A 20,136-nucleotide genomic window follows, 5' to 3' on the forward strand; every position below is an offset into this window, starting at 1 on the left:
CATTGTAGAGCAATAAACTTTACACGAAGCTTTACTAGAGTAAAGAACAATCATTCATAATACAAAGGTTAGTCCACCAGCAAGATATAACAGTTCTAAATATATATACCTTCATTGACTTCAAATATATTTGACAGAACTAAAAGAAGTAGTAGACAAATCACAATTGTAGTGGGAAATTTTAGCACTTTTCTCAATAACTGATAAAAAAATCAATATAAACCCAGTAAAATATATAATATTGGAACAATGTGATTGACAGACTTGACCCACTGATATACATAAAACTGTGTTCTTTACAACTGCAGTATATATTATTTTCAGGTGCACATGAGACATTTATCCAAATTAATTATATTTGAACCATAAAGGGAATTTCAGAGGGTTGAAATAATACTATATGTTTTTTTTATCATAGTGAAATTCAGCTAGAAGTCAGTAACAAAAACATAATTAGAACTATTCCAATATTTGGATTTAAGCAATGTATTTATAAATATCGTGAATCAAAGAAGAAATTGCAGTGGAAAATAAAAATATTTTTAACTGAGCAATAATGAAAATATCAAAGTGTTGCTAAAGCTGGCACTGAAGAAAATATGTAGATGTAAATGCATTAGTTGGTAAAGAAGAATGCTGAAAAATTAATGATCTATGTTTTCATTTCAAGTAGTTGAAAAGTGTACTCAAACTCCAAAAATAAAAAAATAGAAAATAAGAGCTCAAATAAATATTTATGTATATTAGAAGATAAAGTGAATGTACAGTAGAGAAAATTAACAAAGCCAGAGGAAATAAATTAACAAAGCCTGAAGTTTATTTTGGTGATTAATAAAATTGATAAACCTGTAGAAAAATTTAAAGAAAAAAAGGACATAGAATGCAAAATACCAACTTTAATTTGAGGAAAAAAATGCTGATAACTACCTTTCGGGATGAGTTCTCAATGTGTTCTTGGTTGGTAGCTGGGACTTAATTGCACAATATAAGATCATTACAACTTTAGCTGGTAATCATTATGCTGAATCCCTTTTTATACTTCATTGTACATGTAAGTTTTTTTTTTATTTTACTTAAAAAATTAAATTTAACAGGGTGACATTGATTAATACGAGAACATAGTTTTCAGGTAAATATTTCTGTGGTATTTGAACTGTTGATTATATTGTTTACCCTTCACCCAAAATCAAATGATTTTCCATCACCATATATTTGTCCCTCTTTACTCCCTAATCCTCCCCCACTGTTCCCCTCTGTCCCTTTTCCTGGTAACCACTTCATTTTTATACATGTATATGAGTCTCAATTTATATCCCACCTATCTGTGAAATCATACAGTTCTTAGCTTTTTCTGATTTACTTATTTCACTCAGTATAATGTTCTTAAGGTCCATCCATGTTGTTGTAAATGGCAATATGTCATCATTTGTTAGGGCTGAGTAGCATACCATTGTTTATATGAACCTCATCTTATTTTCTCAGTCCTCTATTGAAGGACACTGGTTGTTTCCGTGCTTGGCCACTGTGAACAGTGCTGCAATGAATATGGGGTGCATGTGTCTTTATGTACCATACATTCCCACCAGCAGTGAATGTGGGTTCCTTTTTCTCCACAGCCTCTCCAACACTTATCACCTGTCTTGATAATAGCCCATCTAATTGGTGTGAGGTGGTATCTCATTGTAGTTTGGATTAGCATTTCTCAAATTCCTAGTGAAGATTTGCATTATTTCATATATTTGTTGGCTATTTATATGTTTTCTTGGGAGTAGCATCTGTTCAGGTCCTCTCCCCATTTTTTAGTTGGAATTCTTGTTTGTTTGTTGCTGAGCTTTGTGATACTTTATATATTTTGGATATGAACCCTTTTTCTGAGCTGTTGTTTGCAAATATCATCTCCCATTTAGTTGGCTGTTTGTTTTGTTGTCTTTTTTTCTTTTCTTTTCTGTGCAGCAGCTTTTTAGTTTGATATAGTCCCATTCGTTTATTTGTCCCTTTACTTCCCTTGCCTTTGGAATGAAATGCGTAAGTTGTTCTCTATGGCCAAGGTCCACGGTTTCAGTATCTTATGTTTTCTTCTATGCAATTTATTCTTTCAGATCTTATACAGTGTGTCCGTAAAGTCATGGTGCACTTTTGACCAGTTACAGGAAAGCAACAAAAGACGATAGAAATGTGAAATCTGCACCAAATAAAAGGAAAACCCTCCCAGTTTCTGTAGGATGATGGGGCAGCATGTGCGCATGCGCAGATGATGACGTAACACCGTGTATACAGCGGAGCAGCCCACGGCCATGCCAGTCAAGATGTGGACAGTACAGAGGAAAGTTCAGTGTGTTCTGTGGCTCTCTAAATTCGAATCCGTTACCAAAGTGCAACGTGAATATCAGCGCGTTTATAACGAAGCGCCACCACATAGGAATAACATTACTCGGTGGGATAAGCAGTTGAAGAAAACCGGCAGTTTGGTGGAGAAACCCCGTTCTGGTAGGCCATCAGTCAGTGACGAGTCTGTAGAGGTTATACGGGATAGCTACCTAAGGAGCCCTAAAAAATCTGTGTGTGAGCCCACATCGAACTGCACTGAATAGGTATGAAATTGGGAGAGTTTTCCTTTTATTTGGTGTAGATTTCACATTTCTATGGTCTTTTGTTGCTTTCCTGTGACTGGTCAAAAGTGCACCATGACTTTATGGACACACTGTATTTAGGTCTTTGATCCATTTGAGTTTCTTTTTGTGCAAGGGGACAAACTATAGTCAAGTTTCATCTGTTTGCCTGTGGCTTTCCAGTTTTCTCAGCACCATTTACTCAAGAGGCTTTCTTTTCTCCATTGTGTATTTTTGGCTCCTTTGTATTAGATGATTTGTCCATATGTATGTGGTTTTATTTCTGGGCTCTTTGTTCTGTTCCATAGTTCTGTACGTCTGATTTTCTGCTAATATCATCCTGTTTTGATTATCATGGCTCTGTAGTCAGTGTGATACCTCCATCTTCATTCTTTTTTTTCAGGATTGCTTTGGCTATTTGAGGTTTTTCATGGTTCCATACGAATCTGATGATTTTTTTGTTCTATTTCTTTAAGAAATGACATTGAGATTTTGATGGGGATTGAATTAAATTTGTATATTGCTCTGGCCATTTTAACTATGTTGATATTTCCAATCTCTGATCATGGAATATTTTTCCATTTCATTGTGTCTTTTCAATTTATTTCAATGATGGTTTGTAGTTTTCAGTATATAGGTCCTTCACATCATTTGTTAACTTCATTTCTAGGTATTTTATTTATTTTTTTGTTGCAATTGTAAAACGAAATTTTTTTTTTTTAGTTTATTTTCTGAAGTTTCATCATTGGTGTATAGAAAAGCAATAGACTTTTGGATATTGATTTTGTATGCTGAGACTTTACTGTATTGATTTATTGTTTCTAATAGTTTTTTGGTGGAGTCTTTGGGGTTTTCTCTATATAGAATCATGTCATCTGCAAAAAGTGATACCTCTACTTCTTTTCTGATAATAATGCTTTTTATTTCTTTCTTTTGCCTGATTGCTCTGGCTAAAACTTCCAGCACTATGTTGAATAAGAGTGAAGAGAGTGGGCAGCCTTGTCTGGTTCCTGATTTTAGAGGAAAAGCTTTCAGTTTTTCACCAATTAGTAGGATATTAACTGATGGTTTATCATATATGGCCTTTATTATGGTGAACTACTTTCCTTCTCTACCCATTTTATTGAGTGTTTTAAACATAATGGGGTGTTGTATCTTATCAAATGTCTTTTCTACATCTGTTGATAGTAGGATCATATGATTTTTGTTTGTTTTGTTGAAGTGGTGTATTACATTGATCGATTTCCGTATGTTGAACCATCCTTGTGTTCCTGGAATGAATCCCACTTGATCGTGATGTATTATTTTTTTAATGTGTTGTTGTAATTGATTTGCTAGTATTTTGTTTTGAATTTTTGCATCTGTATTCATCAGAGATATTGGTCTATACTTTTCTTTTTCTGTGTTGTCCTTGCCAGGTTTTGATATGAGGGTTATGTGGGCCTCATAAAATATGTTAGGAAAATACTGCTTCTTTTAAAATTCAGCCCAATGGACTCCCTTCAGGAATTGAAACAGAACGACCCTTGATGGCACAAAATTACAAACCCCAAACCATAACCACAGGAAGAGCCCAGACGAAGTGAGAGTATGTGAACAAAACTTGGATCCATCATTCCATTAGTCTTAGCATCTTATTTCCTTTTAACTGATATTGCAAGTGGTCTTAACCAGACCCAAATGGTACAAACCCCAAGTGGCATGAAGCCCAAGTTGTAGGGATTGCCTACCAACTGGTACCACAGTGGTCCTAACCAGACCCAACTGGTACAAAGCTCAAGTGGCAGGAATAGCCTGCCAACTGGTACCACACATGGTCCTAAGTGGACCCAAGTGATACAAAATCCAAGCTGCATGATGCCTATGTGGCACAAAACCCAAGGGGCATGGATAGAGGACCTACCCAGTCTTGTAGTCTCTCTGTTCCCCAGAAACCCAGTTCATCTCACCAGCCAACCCTTTTAGGTGGCTGATGCCTTACAGGGAAATTCCTGGAGAAAAGCTGCTGGCATTGCTAATAAGCCCCTACAGTTACTCTCCTTGGGTTGGCCAGCCATAGGCAGCTGCGACCTCCGCCTGAGCTCTCCAGGACCTAGCAAGGTCTACACTGTCCTGGAGGAGTCACCAAAACTGTAACCAAACACACAAATGCAGGTTCGTCTTCCTACTACAACAAAGTCAAAATCACGACAGGCGTTGGTGCAAAAGGAAAGAGGTTATTTAGGTGTCATGACCTGGGAGAATGGTGGACTCCCATCTTAAAGACCACCTCGCTGTACTGCTCAAGCTCATGGCTCTTACATGAATAGAGAGGGGAGGGCTTTTTCCTATCCAATTATCTTGCTAGTTTGGAGGTGCTCTGGCCCCATCCATTTATGTTTCTAGATTTTGGAGTACACAGGCCCTTTTCATTCATGTTGCTAGCTTATGGCACACTTGAACCCTGTCCATTCATCTTTCTAGCTTTTGGCACTTCGAGTATAAGAATCTATCACTGCAACCATCTTGGTCAGTGGGGGAGACTCCCTCATGCTCCCTGACTATCGTAACAGTATCAGAAGACCAAGGGAAGTAGAGATAGTTCTATCTGTTCATTCTTAGAGTTGTAAGGCCCATATGGTTTCTAGAGTATTTCTTTGCTTCTCCAGGCCTGCCTTCTCAGAACACTATTCTTTTTCAGGAGAATGGCTCTGAGGAGGACCGATAATCTGCAATACTGAAAGCCATGGCCCAGGTGAGTTATTTTCTTACCTTCTTGACAGTGTTCTTTTAAAGAAGTCTTTAAAATAATTTAAGGGCATGCGAGCATTTGCTTTCCTTCAGGGTCCTCCTTCAGGATCCTGGTCCCCATTTCCTTTCATTCTAGCCACATAATCCTATTCCATTCCTAAGTGCCCCTCTTCTTTTCACCCAGGATTGATATTTTGATTCAGTAAATAATTGAGCATCCTTTTCTCAGCCCTCTCCCAGGGACTGTGATGGAGAGGAAGTGCACTCTGTTAAAGGAAACAAGAGGAGGTTTGTAGAATGAACTTGTCCTGTCCGGACGGTGATTTGTTTCAGGTGGAAGTATGAATTGCTGGGAACAAGCATGGAAAAGATTATCTCTACAGATCAGTATGCTCCAGTAAGATAGGAGGGAAGATGGTAGATTGGTGAAAGCTCTCCTGATTTAGAGGCTTGGGGGATTATGGAATTAGTAGCTGATGACAAGAGTTCTGCAAATCTTTAGAACACGTAGGTTGAAAGGGAATTGTGGGTTGCAAGACATTTTTATATGAATAAAAGTTATATGACCCAGTTTTCTTTATCTCAGAAATAAATATAGGGGTGATAGATGATTATAGGGAGTTCAGCCAATTTATGAATTGTTGAGATCATACCATCAGAAAAATAATTATTAAAGAATTTGTTTTAATAGGAAGTTATTTTTATAGTAAGGCACAATTGTGAGCTAGAGTTTATGAGAAACTTAAGTGAGATGCTGTTTTAGAGATATTACTGTTTTAATAGGCATTTGTCACCCTGGCTGGGTAGCTCAGTTAGCTGAAGTGTCGTCCCGAAGCACAGAAGTTGCTCGTTCGATCCCTGGTCAGGGCACATACAGGAGCGGATTGATGTTCCTCTCTCTCTCTCTTTCTCTCTTTCTCTCTCACTCAAATAAATAAATAAAAAATTTAAATATTAAAAAAAATAAAATGTATTTGTCAAAATTTTACATGTTAAAAATTCAAGGAGTATTTTCTTTAATTTTTATTTACTGATTTTAACACAAGAGGATGGGAAACAGAGGAACATTTATCTATTCCTGTATGTGCCCTGACCAGGGGTCAAATGGGCAACCTCTGTGCTTCAGGATGATGCTCCAACCAATGATCTATCTGGCCAGGGAAAAAATTTAGGACTGTTAAGAGTGGACCTCTTGCCTGATCAGGCAGTGATGCAATGGATAGAGCATTGGCTACGGACGCTGAGGACCCAGGTTCAAAACCCTGAGGTCACTGGCTTGAGCATGGGCTTATCCAGCTTGAGCGCAGGGTCACTGGCTTAAGTGTGGGCTTATCCAGCTTGAGCACAGGGTCACTGGCTTGAGCGTGGGATTATAGACATGACCCCTTGGTCACTGGCTTGAGCTCAAGGTTGCTGGCTTGAGCAAGGGGGTCACTGGTTAGGCTGGAGCCCCTGGTCAAGGCACATGTGAGAATGCAGTCAGTGAACAACTAAGGTGTTGTAACTATGAGTTGATGCTTCTTATTTCTCTCCCTCCCTGTCTGTCCCCTCCCCTCTTTCTCTCTCTTGCTTAAAAAAAAAATAGTAGTGCTCTGACCAATTATTTCATCTTACTCCCTAAAGGGAGACACCCTCATCTCTTTTAGCTGATTCCAATGGAATTTGTCCATATTTTAAGTTAATATCGCTAAACTGGTATTTCTTGATTAATAAATATTTAAACATTTTCTAATTTTTTCTTTCAAAGGTATGTGTGAATTTAGATTTGTCATATCAGACTCTCTGCTTCCTTTCTACACAACAGCATTATATCACAATTTTGTTTAAATCAATGCTTTACTTGATTAGGACCTTAAAAACATTCTATTGTCACTACTCTCTACTATCTAGCCTTTAAAAACTTTTATTATAATAAAGTCTAGGCACAGAAAAGCTGTCTTATGAACTACCATTTATTCTCCATTCAGCTTCAATGATTATCAACTCAGATTCAATCTTGTTTCATATCTACCACTACCTGTTTTTTCTACGCAAACTCCCCTACCTTCACGCCCACACATGAGATCATTTTGAAGCAAATACAAATTACTATATACAATATCTCTAAAAGATAAGGATTATTGTTTTAAAAAAGAACCATTATGCCATATTATATCTAAAAAAGTTAAAAATAATGTATTAATATCATCGATAGTGTTCAAATTTCCATTCTCTAATTTTTAAATCACTTATTTGAATTAGAATATAGATAAGGACTGTGCATAGTGGTTGATTATTTCTTAAGTCTCTTTATTTGTAGGGTACCCTTTTCATCTCTTTTCTTCCTGTGCAGTTTATTTTTTATTTTTATTTTTTTTTTTATTTTTTTCATTTTTCTGAAGCTGGAAACAGGGAGAGACAGTCAGACAGACTCCCGCATGCACCCGACTGGGATCCACCCGGCATGCCCACCATGGGGCGATGCTCTGCCCACCAGGGGGCGATGCTCTGCCCATCCTGGGCGTCGCCATGTTGCGACCAGAGCCACTCTAGCGCCTGGGCAGAGGCCACAGAGCCATCCCCAGCGCCCGGGCCATCTTTGCTCCAATGGAGCCTTGGCTGCGGGAGGGGAAGAGAGAGACAGAGAGGAAAGCGCGGCGGAGGGGTGGAGAAGCAAATGGGCGCTTCTCCTGTGTGCTCTGGCCGGGAATCGAACCCGGGTCTTCCGCACGCTAGGCCGACGCTCTACTGCTGAGCCAACCGGCCAGGGCATTTATTTTTAATTTTGTTGTTTGAAAAGAAAAAATATTGATTTATTTGTCTACTCTACTGATTGCATTTCTGTGGTATCATTTCAATGTTTTCTATAAATTGGTCTTTAGGACTTGAAGCTTTATCAGATTCAGCTGAATTTTTTGTGAAGACTATTTCATGGGTAGTGATGTATAGTTTCATTAGGAAGCACATTATAACTGCTTCTCTTTCCTTTTGTAATATTAGCCAACCATGGAAAATTATTGTCTACAATCCTTAATTTGTTGAAGGTTGCAAAATGATTTTAATTTTGTCATTCCTTTTCATAGCTTAGGTGGAATACTATCTGTAAAATAAACTCCTTATCAACTGTTTGGTTACCCTGAAGACAGTTCATATAGGAAACATTTGATTTTTTCCCTTTTTTATCAGTTTCTTTTAATGAGTTTATTTCTTAGAATCCTGCAAAAGTGACCTTTTTTTGTTTAGTATTGTTGGTGAGCTCATGGATTTAAACTTTTTTTGTTGTTGTTTCCCTGAAGCTGGAAATGGGGAGGCAGTCAGACAGACTCCCGCATGCGCCCCACAGGGATCCACCCGGCATGCCCACCAGGGGGTGATGCTCTGCCACAATCAGAGCCATTCTAGCGCCTGAGGCAGAGGCCACAGAGCCATCTTCAGTGCCCAGGCAAACTTTGCTCCAGTGGAGCCTTGGCTGCGGGAGGGGAAGAAAGAGACAGAGAGGAAGGAGAGGGGGAGAGGTGGAGAAGCAGATGGGCACCTCTCCTGTGTGCCCTCCCATCCAAGTACTAACCAGGCCCGACCCTGCTTAGCTTCCGAGATCAGACGAGATCGGGCGCGTTCAGGGTGGTATGGCCGTAGACACCTGTGTGCCCTGATCGAACCCGGGACTCCTGCATGCCAGGCCGACGCTCTACCACTGAGCCAACCGGCCAGGGCCTTTTTTTTTTTTTTTTACAGAGACAGAGAGTCAGAGAGAGGGATAGATAGGGACAGACAGGAACGGAGAGAGATGAGAAGCATCCATCATTAGTTTTTTGTTGCGATACTTTAGTTGTTCACTGATTGCTTTCTCATATGTGCCTTGACCAGGGACCTTCAGCAGACTGAGTAACCCCTTGCTCAAGCCAGCGACCTTGGGTCCAAGCTGGTGAGCTTTGCTCAAACCAGATGAGCCTGCACTCAAGCTTGGCACCTCGGGGTCTCAATCCTGGGTACTCCGCATCCCAGTCCGACACTCTATCCACTGCGCCACCGCCCGGTCAGGCGGATTTAAACATTTTTGATCTGATCAGTCCATTACATTTGATCCCCAAGTTCTATCAGTTTTTGGCCAGTGAGAGGCTCTTCAGATTGACTTCCGAGTCCTTTAAACCTACTTCTAATAGATTTTGACATTTCTCTTGCTTTCTGATAGAGCAGAACATTCAAACTTATCTTTTTATTTCTAGGTCAATTCTGAAATCATCTCTTTTTCCCAAAGAAACTTGGTTCCCTTTATTTAAATATGGTACTTAAAGGATACATTCTAGGCCCTGGCTGGTTTGCTCAGTAGTAGAGCATCGGCCCCACATGTGGATGTCCTGGGTTTAATTCCTGGTCAGGGCACACAGGAGAAATGATTGTCTGCTTCTCCAACCCTCCCCCCTCCCCTTTCTCTCTCTCTCTCTCTCTCTCTCTCTCTCTCTCTCTTTTCTCCTCCAACAGCCATGGCTCAAATGGTTTGAGTACATCAGCCAGGGCACTGAGAACAGTTCCATGGAGCCTCCTCCTCAGGTGTTAAAAATAGTTCTGTTGCAAGCATGGCATCAGATGGGCAGAGCATTGATACCACATGGGGTTACTGGGTGGATCCCCATCACAGTGCATATGGCAAGGAATCTGTCTATCTCCCCTCCTCTCACTTGGAAAAGAAAAAAAAAAGACTACAATAAGCAAAAATGCTTATTGCTAGTGTCTAGACCTTTTTTAAAATTAAGTATAGTTTGTATATAATCTATATTGGTTATATTAGTTCCATATATAAATGGAGTGATTCAACATTTTAATACCTTAGCATGTGAACAGCCCACTAATTCTAGTAATTATCTATCACCATCTAAACTTATCACAATATCATTGACCATATTCCTCTTCTACTTTTCTCCCATCCCCTTGTCCCCTTCCTTACTGTAACCATCCCTTTGGTCTCTGTTTCTGTGAGTCTGTTTTTGCTTTGTTTGTCTGTTCTTAGATTCCACTTATAAGTGAAACCTGTATCTGTCTTTCTATGCCTGACCTATTTCACTTAGCATAATACTCTCTGGATCCATCCATGTTATCACTAATGGCAAGAGTTCATTCTTTTTTTAGTGCTGTGTAATGTTCCAGTGTGTGTGTGTGTACATACACCACATCACCGTTCTCCATTCATCTATCAGTGGAGGTTGTCTCCAAATCTTGGCTATTGTACATAATATTGCAGTGAGCACAGGGGCCACATATATCTTTTCAAATTAATGTTTTTGGTTTCTTTTGATAAATACCCAGAAGTGGAATTACTGGGTTGTATGATACAGTGGTACCTTGAGATATGAGTTTAATTCGTTCTTTAACCGAGCTCATAAGTCAGTCAACTCGTATATCAAACAAATCTCTCCCATTTAAAATAACTGAAACAGATTTAATCCGTTCCAGCCCTGTGAAACATTCCCAAACCATCCTAAATAATGAAAAAAGACATGTTTTTAATTAAGAAACACAAATGTAGACTTTACCAATGCATAACAAAATATATGAAATAAAAGAAAAAAGTGTTATTTAGTACTGTATTCTTACCTTGGAGACAGATGAGTGCGGCTAACGGAGGTGAATGGTGGAGGAGGAGGGAGGGAGGAAGGGATGCAGGCACTGTAGACACGTAAACTAAAAATGCACTTTCTTAACACTAAATGTAAACTAAAACTGCATTTTCTTTAAACAAAAACTAAAACTGCACTTTCTTTACTTAAAATGAAACCACAAAAACTTAATTGTAAAAAAAATGCATTTTCTTAACTTTAAACTTAACCTAAGCTTAACATTACGTATTTTTCATTTAATCAGCACCTGTTTTTGCCTTTTTTGGCTGCACTTTCGGCACTTTCACTTGCAGGACTTTTGAATACAAATCTATCCAAAGGGGTTTGCTTTTGCCTGCCTTTTAAAATGTATGGAAATGTGACAAACAAGGGTCATTAAAAAGTGCTGAAGCACGACCAGTTGGTTTCTTTTAATTTTTTTATTTAAATTATTTTTTAATTTTCAATATCACTTGACATACAATATTATTGTAATAGTTTCAGGTGTATGCTATAGTGACTAGACATAATATAACTTAATAAGTGATCATCCCAATAAATCTTATAATCATCTGACACTATAAATAGTTACTAGAATATTATTAACTATATTTTCTATGGTGTACTTTACATCCCCATGACTGTTTTGTAACAACCAATTTGTACTTCTTAATTCCTTCACCCTTTTCACCCTTCCTCTCATTCCCCCAACACCCCTCCCTTCTGGAAAACCACCAAAATGTTCTCTGCATCTATGAGTATTTCTGTTCTACTTGTTCATTTCTTTTATTTCTTAGATTCAATTGTTGTTAGATAAATGTAGTAATTTACATTTTCTTTTTCATATTTTTTTATCTTTTTGTTCTTCTTTTTAAGAAAGATGCTTTAACATTTCATGTAAGACTGGTCTGGTGGTAATGAACTCCTTTAGCTTTTTCTTGTCTGGGAAGCTCTCTATATGTCCTTTGATTCTAAATTATAGCTTTGCTGGGTAGAGTAATCTTGGTTGTGGGATCTTGCTTTTTATCACTTTAAATATTCCATGCCTATCCGTTCTGGCCTGAAAAGTTTCTGTTGGGAAATCGGTTGACAGTCTTATGGGAGCTCCCTTATAAGTAACTAACTGCTTTTCTCTTGCTTCTAAGATTCTCTCTTTATCTTTTAACCTTTTGAATTTTAATTATGATGTGTCTTTGTCCACACAATGAACCCTCTTAGGGTTCATTTTTTCTGCACTTCCTGGATTTATCTTCCTTCACCAGGTTAGGGAAGTTTTCCGTCACTTTTTTCAATAGGTTTTCAGCTTCGTGCTCTCTCTCCTCCTGGCATGCCCACTTATGCGAATGTTGCTACATTTGAAGTTGTTCCAGAGGCTCCTTTTTACCACCTTCATTTTTTTGGATTTCTTTTTTTCTTTTTGCTGTTCTGAGTGGGTGTATTCTGCTTCCTTATATTCCAAATTGATGATTTGATTCTTAGCTTAATCTCTCTACTGTTGAGTCCCTGTAAATTCTTCTTCATTTCAACTAATGTATCCTTTATTTCTTACTTTTTTTATGGGTTGTATTCATTAAATTCATTGAGCATCTTACAACCAGTGCTTTGGACTCTGCATCTAGCTGATTGCTTGTATTCATTTTATTTACTTATTTTTCCTTTTTTAAGATATTTTTTAATTCATTTCTTAGGGGAGAGAGAGAGAGAGAGAGAGAGAGAGAAAGAGAGAGAGAGAAGAGGGGTGGAGAGCAGGAAGCATCAACTCCTATATGTGCCTTGACCAGGCAAGCCCAGGGTTTTGAATCGACAACCTCAGCATTCCAGGTTGATGCTTTTATCTACTGTGTCACCACCGATCAGGCTCTTTATTTTTTCTTGAATTTTGTTCTGTTTTTTCATTTGGGACATGTTTCTTTGTCTTCTCATTTTGGTAGCCTCCCTATGTTTGTTTCTGTCCTGTTTCCATGAAAATAAGACCTAGTGCAATTTTTTTCAAGCTTAGAAATATAAGGCCTCCCCTGAAAATAAGACCTAGCACGTCTTTAGGAGCAAAAATTAATATAAGACACTGTCTTATTTTCAGGGAAACAGGGTAGTTTGTTGTACATGGAAATAGAGTCACAAGAAATTCTTGATGGAATTCAGTTTGGCTGGTTATGCTGATGTTTGTGATGACATGACTACAGTATATTAATAAATGTTGATTTTTTGTTCAACAATAAATGTGAATTCTTGTTCATGGAAAAATAAGACATCCCCTGAAAGTAAGACCTAGCATGTCTTTAGGAGCAAAAATTAATAAAAGACACTGTATTACTTTCATGGAAACATGGTATATATTAGGTAGGTTCCTGTATCTCCTGTGCTTGGCAGAATGGCCTAATAAAGTAAGTATCCTATGGGGTCCAATGGCCCAGCCTCCCCATTCACCCAAACTGGGCATTCCAGGTACACCCATTCCTTTTCCTCCACCCCTGTGGGCTGTGCACACCCTGATGACCCTTGATTGCTGTTACACATCAACTCCCAGGCTGACTGGCTGCAAGGACTGGCTGCAACCACAACCACTGTGTACAATCAGTTGTGCAAGGGCCCACCCCAGAGAGCAGGACTTACTTTAGCGGAGCTCTGGTGCCCACTGACTCTGCCCCTTGAGTGTGTCCTTCAGGAGGTGGTTGGATGGTGCTTCAACATGGTCTGTAGCTATATCCACTGGGTGTGCTGGCTCTGGGCCTCCTGGGAGGTGCAGACCAAGGTCAGCTACTACCTTACCTATATTCTGCCCTGGGCTACCTGGCATGAGCTACAAAGCAGTCTCTGAGTGGCTGCTGCTATGCTGGGCTTGGAGGTACACAGGTGAGGCCAAGCTGGGAATCAAACCTGGTGCTGCTAATGCCAGGTCTGGGGCCACTTAGCAGGAGGTAGGTACAGGGCATGCTAAAGCCAGATGCTGCTTGTTGGAGAGATTTTAGGGAATTCTGAAGTGTGAGCCAAGACTAGACATTTTGTATGGAAAAGGCACTGGAAACAGCTTGGTTGGGACTGCAAGTGGGTGGGACAGGGCCTCAGGGAATCAGCAGGGCAGGGCAAACAGTGTGAGTCAGGTTGATAGAGATTCAGAAATGGTGCCCACCTGCTTGCTTTGTTGGGCCGAGGCTCAGAAAAGAAACAATGACTTCTGTCAGCACTTCTTTCTGGTAGTAAGTTACCCCTGCAGCTTTCGTCTTGATTCCAAACAATTCAGTTCCTCTCTATAAGTCCCTGGTGGCTTTCAAGATGCTGGAGCACAGAGCGAGTGAACCAGAGTAAGACCATTGGCAGGCCATTTAAGAGCAACTGCCTGGGACTCTAGCAGCCCTCTGTCTCACTCAGCTACATTCCGCACTGGTTTTTACAGCCAGAATTTATGAGGACTTGTCTTCCTGGTACTGGACCCTGAGCTGGGGGGCCTGGTGTGGGGCTGGGACCCCTTGCTACTCAGGGGGACTTCTGTAGCCGAGATATCAACTCTGATTTTTATCCACTAACATGGGTGTCAGACCTATTAGTTACTCTTCTCCACCCCTTTTACCAGTCTCAGTGTAGCTGCTTTAAATCCCTAGTTACAGGACTTCAATTCAGCTAGGTTTCAGGCAGTTCTGATGATGGTTGTCCTGTAATTTGTTGTAATTTTTATGTGCTTTGTTTCTTTGTTTTTGATAAAAGTAAAATAAACTTACTACTTTTGCTTCTATTTTTGAGATCCAAAGATTCAGGTTGTTAGTGACACCATTATAATTGCTCATTTGCTTCACTCTACATACAAGCACAATAGTCTGAAGTATTTCTTTTATTACACAAGAACACATATGTTTATTGTTTCAGGAATCAGTGATGTTCAGGGATGTGGCTATAGATTTCTCTCAGGAGGAGTGGGAATGCCTGGACCCAGATCAGAGGGACTTATACAGAGATGTGATGCTGGAGAACTATAGCAATCTGCTGTCGATGGGTAAGGTCATCTATACCAGTAATTTAGAATTCTCCTCTGGAATGTCTTTTTCTTCCATAGTGAATTTCTCAGCTGCTTTTTGAGTTACCAGCTGAATTTCTGCTCCGTGTTCCCAAATAAATGGTTGGAGCTGAAATGAAGAGGAAGAGTGTGAAATGTGAAGCTCCAATTGGCTATGGCTGAAGCTTCATCTTCTTTCTTTGGCTGTTTCTGGCATCTCTTTTTTGATCATCAAGGGACTGGATCTTATTTATGGATCTGATTTACCCAAGCATAACCATGTGATATATATTTTCTTATGAACAGGACTTTACATACCTAAGCCTCAAGTTATCTCTTTATTGGAACAAGGGAAAGAGCCCTGGATGGTTGGCAGAGAGCTGACAAGAGGCCTGTGTTCAGGTGAGTGAGAAACGATTAAACAAAGCAGGGCGTTACAGGTAATAACTCAGCTAATCAGTGAAGAAACAGTATCATCAAGGTGTTATCTTGGCCCTGGCTGGTGGCTCAGTGGATAAAGTATTGGTCCAGCATATGGATGTCCTGGGTTCAATTCCTGGTTAGGGCACACAGGAGAAGTGGCCATCTGTTCCTCCCTCCCCTCCTTCTTCCCTTCCCTCTCCCTCTTCCCCTCCCATAGCCAGAGGCTTGATTGGTTCAAGTGAGGCCCTGGACACTGAGGATAGCTCAGTTGGAGCATGTCAGCCTCAGGCACTAAAAATAGCTTAGTACTCAAGCATCGGCTTCAGATGGGATTGCTAGATAGATCCTGTTTGGGGCAGAGGAGTGAGTCTGCCTCACTATCTCCCCTCCTCTCACCTAAAAATAAAAAAAAAATAAAAATATTATCTTGAAACTTACTATCAAAACCCTAGTTATGTGAGAAAAACTTAAGTTCTTTTAGCATGAGTTCACAAATGGTCTCTTTCCTTCCCTCACTTACTATTATTACCCTTCATTATACCACTTAATTTCAAGTAGAAGGTGCCCTTCACTTCCCCTCCTAAGAAAACTATTATCCATATTTAAAATTCAGTTCCTTACTAGCTATCCTTTCCCTTAGACTCATCTAAATGTTTTCTGTTACTACTCCCCAAGTAAGATACATGTGTGTATGTGTACACATGCATGTATCTACACTGCTTCTCCCTTCCCAGTAGCTTCATTATAGCTGCCAGCATTTGGGCTCCTGACATTGTAGCTGGAGCAGAATGAGCAAAGAGGAAATGTGTGAGAGAGATCAGCAAGCTAGCAGGATTTGAGTGTTTGTGTGCTAGGTGCAGGTGGAAGGGAGAGTGTGCCTGCAGGTGATCGAGGGCTTGTAGACCTAGGTATGGACTTTGAATTCTATTCTGAATGAGGTAGGTTTAAAAACATTTTATTCTGAACGAGATTATTTGAGCAGAGGAGTGACATCATATTTTTAAAGGATCACTCTAATTTTTGATTTCTTGGAATAGAATTTAAGGAGTTCATGAACTTGGATGAGAAGGGGAAAATATGCATCTTTATATTTAGTAACCGCTAAGTGAAATTTAGCATTTCTTCCAATTATGGTGTATGCAGCAGACCACAGTAGTGTTCGTTCTATGACTTTGACATTAATGGAAATCGACATTGAATTATGATTTATGCTCATCACTATAATTACTACTGTACTGCTAGGCTCACTGCTAGGTCTTACTGTTTAATGTTTTAATAAAGAGGCAGAGGGACGAAGCCCTTTGAAGGCCCTTCTAGGAGGAGAAAGCTTGCTGTGTTTGAAGTACTGAAAAAACAGCCGATGTTGCACCCCATGAGCAAGTGAGAGTGGAATGTGAGTCCAGGTTGGAGAGACAAGCAGGAACCACATTATTCAGCCTTTGCCAGTCATGAGGAGTACGGATTTTGTGTGGTAGAAGGCAAGCCAAATGTCATTTTGGTTCCTGAATAGATTAAAGAATGTGAGACTTGGTGGGAGGACTGGGTTAGGAGGCTACTTTAGTGGTCTGAATAAGAGATGATTCTGGTTTGGAAGAGGGCACTGTCATGGTGATAGAAGGGCGGGCAGTTTTAAAAGTTACTCAGAGGCTTAAGTAGATGAAAGTATCTGAAAGATAGAGGTAGGAGAAAAAAAGATTATGCTGGAATGAATTCTCTGTTTTTGGCTAGAGATTGTCATAATAGGCCCCACTTTGACATCATCAAACCATTTAATTCGCTTAAAATTTCTTTTTTGGTAAGAAATTATTTCATAATGATATCTGTCAAATACTGAATACTTTGTTCAAAGATAATTACAAACATTTTTCCTCACCCTTCCAGTAATTATGAGTTAATGGTCACCTCCCTTCCACAGCTAAAGAAATGGGGATTTAGAATGGTTAAATAGTTGCTTAGGAACATATGAGTTACAGAGTCGGGACTCAGCTCATCAGTCCACTTCTAGTTCCTATCATCTTTCCATTGTAGTATTTTGCACTTTGTTATTTTCTGTGTCTTAAACTTTAGCGGCCACTCCTCTCAGTCATTGTAGCGGGACATGAGCTACAAGTGTCTCTCATCTAAGGTTAGCATCACAGAATTCCAAGGCAAACAATATTTTCACTTAATCCCCAGCACATAATATATTTTGAGTCTTCCCTATCTGCTATTCACATTAAAGTAAAATATAGTTCAATAACTTAGACTTATCTTGGGCTATTCCCCTATGTGGCTTACCCTCTGTAGTCTCTTTCATATTTCATCCAGTATATTCTTTATTCTGCTTTCTGCATTATACAATCATGCACCACTTAACAATAGGGATATATCTGAGAAAGTCATCATTGGGTCATTTCATTGCCATCTGAACATCATAGAGAGTATATTTACACAAACCCAGATGGCATAGCTTACTACTGTAATTGTGTGAGCTATACTTTCATACAGCTGGCAGTGCAGTAGGTTTGTTTATACTGGCTTTATCTAGAACATGTGAGTGATGTTGTTGCACTACAACCTTAGAACAGCCAGGACATCACTAGGCAACAGGAATTTTTCTGTTCCATTATATACTTATAGCACAGACCACCATTGAATTTGTGGTCTGTAGTTGACTAAAATGTCATTATGGGGTACATGCCTGTACCTCACTACTTTCTATACATTTCTTTCATATTACACAGATATACTTGAGAACTATATGTCATTTACTACCAGATATTTTCACTTTAATTTTTCCATTTTTATCATAAAAGTTTTACTTTTCACAAATGGGGTGGAAAGAACATTTACCATTTTATTTTCTTTCAGATCTGGAGTCAATGTGTGAAACCAAGTTACTATCTCTAAAGAAGGAAGTTTATGAAATAGAATCATGCCAGAGGGAGATAATGGGACTTAGAAAGTATGGCCTTGAGTACTCCAATTTTAGAGATATTTTGGAATATGGAAGCCACCTTGAAAGACAACTGGGATATCAAAATGGACATTTCGGTCAAGAAATATTTACTCATGGATACATGCCCACATTTATTCAACAGACATTCTTTACTCTCCATCAAGTAATTAATAATGAAGAGAAACCCTATGAATGTAAGAAATGTGGAAAAGTCTTTAGTCAGAATTCACAATTTATTCAACATCAGAGAATTCATAATGGTGAAAAATCTTACGAATGTAAGGAGTGTGGGAAATTCTTTAGTTGTGGCTCGCATGTTACTCGACATTTGAAAATTCATACTGGTGAAAAACCCTTTGAATGTAACGAATGTGGAAAGGCCTTCAGTTGTAGCTCATACCTTTCTCAGCATCAGAGAATTCATACTGGTAAGAAACCCTATGAATGTAAGGAATGTGGGAAGGCCTTTAGTTATTGCTCAAATCTTATTGACCATCAGAGAATTCACACTGGTGAAAAACCATATGAATGTAAAGTATGTAGGAAAGCCTTTACTAAGAGCTCACAACTTTTTCAACATGCAAGAATTCATACAGGTGAGAAACCCTATGAATGTAAGGAATGTGGCAAAGCTTTTACACAGAGCTCAAAGCTTGTTCAGCATCAGAGAATTCATACTGGTGAGAAACCCTATGAGTGCAGGGAATGTGGGAAGGCCTTCAGTAGTGGCTCAGCACTTACTAATCATCAGAGAATTCACACAGGGGAGAAACCATATGATTGTAAGGAATGTGGGAAGGCTTTTACTCAGAGCTCGCAACTTCGTCAACATCAGAGGATTCATGCTGGTGAGAAGCCCTTTGAATGTCTTGAATGTGGGAAAGCCTTTACTCAGAACTCACAACTTTTTCAACATCAGAGGATTCATACAGATGAAAAGCCATATGAGTGTAATGAATGTGGAAAGGCCTTTAATAAGTGCTCAAACCTTACTCGACATCTGAGAATTCATACTGGTGAAAAGCCCTTTAACTGTAGAGAATGTGGGAAGGCATTTATTAGTGGGTCAGATCTCATTCGTCATCAGGGAATTCATACTGATTAATAATAAAAGTTAAAAACTCTTGTCACCTTACTAATATTTTAAACAAAAATTAATAATGTTTGAAATTACCATCTTTTGCTATTTTTGTTTTTTATTATATATATATGTATTTAATCCAAATGTATTTCACCCTATGTTACAAATTCAGATTCTAAATTGACATTTACCCACCTGCCCTCCCCAATCTTATATTAATTACAGATGTTCAGTAGTTCTTTTCTTTCCCATTATTTTGTTCTACCTTCTTGATGTTAATGTTTTATTTTTTTATATTTGCTTGTATTTTAGAGCTTTTTCATTTTTGATCTACATATTTGTGCTTACATCAATATCACATTGTTTAAATTGTGTGACCTTGTATTTTTAAAATTTTCTATAGAAAGTATACTAATTAACACAGTATAATCATTTTGTTTCACAAATTTAAATTTTCTTATAAAACAGAAAACCAGAAACTAAAAGGCAAATATTATTTGTGATCATACTAACTGTAGATGACTACTTTCAAATTTGTAGAACACATCCTACCAGACTTTGTCTTTAAAGAAAGGGTAGTCATGGTATGTATATTGTATCTTTACCCGTTTTTATCATGCCAAAGAATCTGATTCCATTTCAGTAAATGTAGATTTTTATTATTTTTAATGACATATTTAATGAATTTTTTCAAAATTACTTTATTATTCATGTTATGGTTGCATCTAAATTGTTCACAGTTATAAAATCTGCCCTGATTAATATGATTCAAAATTGATCTTTGTATGCTTGCT

At 38.7% G+C, this 20,136-nt stretch overlaps 1 protein-coding gene across 1 annotated transcript in view; it reads left to right on the forward strand.

The window, feature by feature from the left end:
• The first annotated feature begins 2,521 nt into the window (after positions 1-2,521).
• LOC136318342 (zinc finger protein 569-like) overlaps positions 2,522-20,136 on the forward strand; it is an 86,641-nt gene continuing 69,026 nt past the window's right edge. The window contains exons 1-5 of the mRNA XM_066250695.1: positions 2,522-2,591; positions 5,290-5,343; positions 14,774-14,900; positions 15,207-15,302; positions 18,174-19,363. Of these exons, the coding sequence (XP_066106792.1) occupies positions 5,335-5,343; positions 14,774-14,900; positions 15,207-15,302; positions 18,174-19,363 (1,422 nt within the window). The 5' untranslated portion in view covers positions 2,522-2,591; positions 5,290-5,334. The remainder of the gene's footprint in view (positions 2,592-5,289; positions 5,344-14,773; positions 14,901-15,206; positions 15,303-18,173; positions 19,364-20,136) is intronic.

Source organism: Saccopteryx bilineata, unplaced genomic scaffold (assembly GCF_036850765.1).
Source record: "Saccopteryx bilineata isolate mSacBil1 unplaced genomic scaffold, mSacBil1_pri_phased_curated manual_scaffold_48, whole genome shotgun sequence".
Lineage (NCBI taxonomy): Eukaryota > Metazoa > Chordata > Mammalia > Chiroptera > Emballonuridae > Saccopteryx > Saccopteryx bilineata.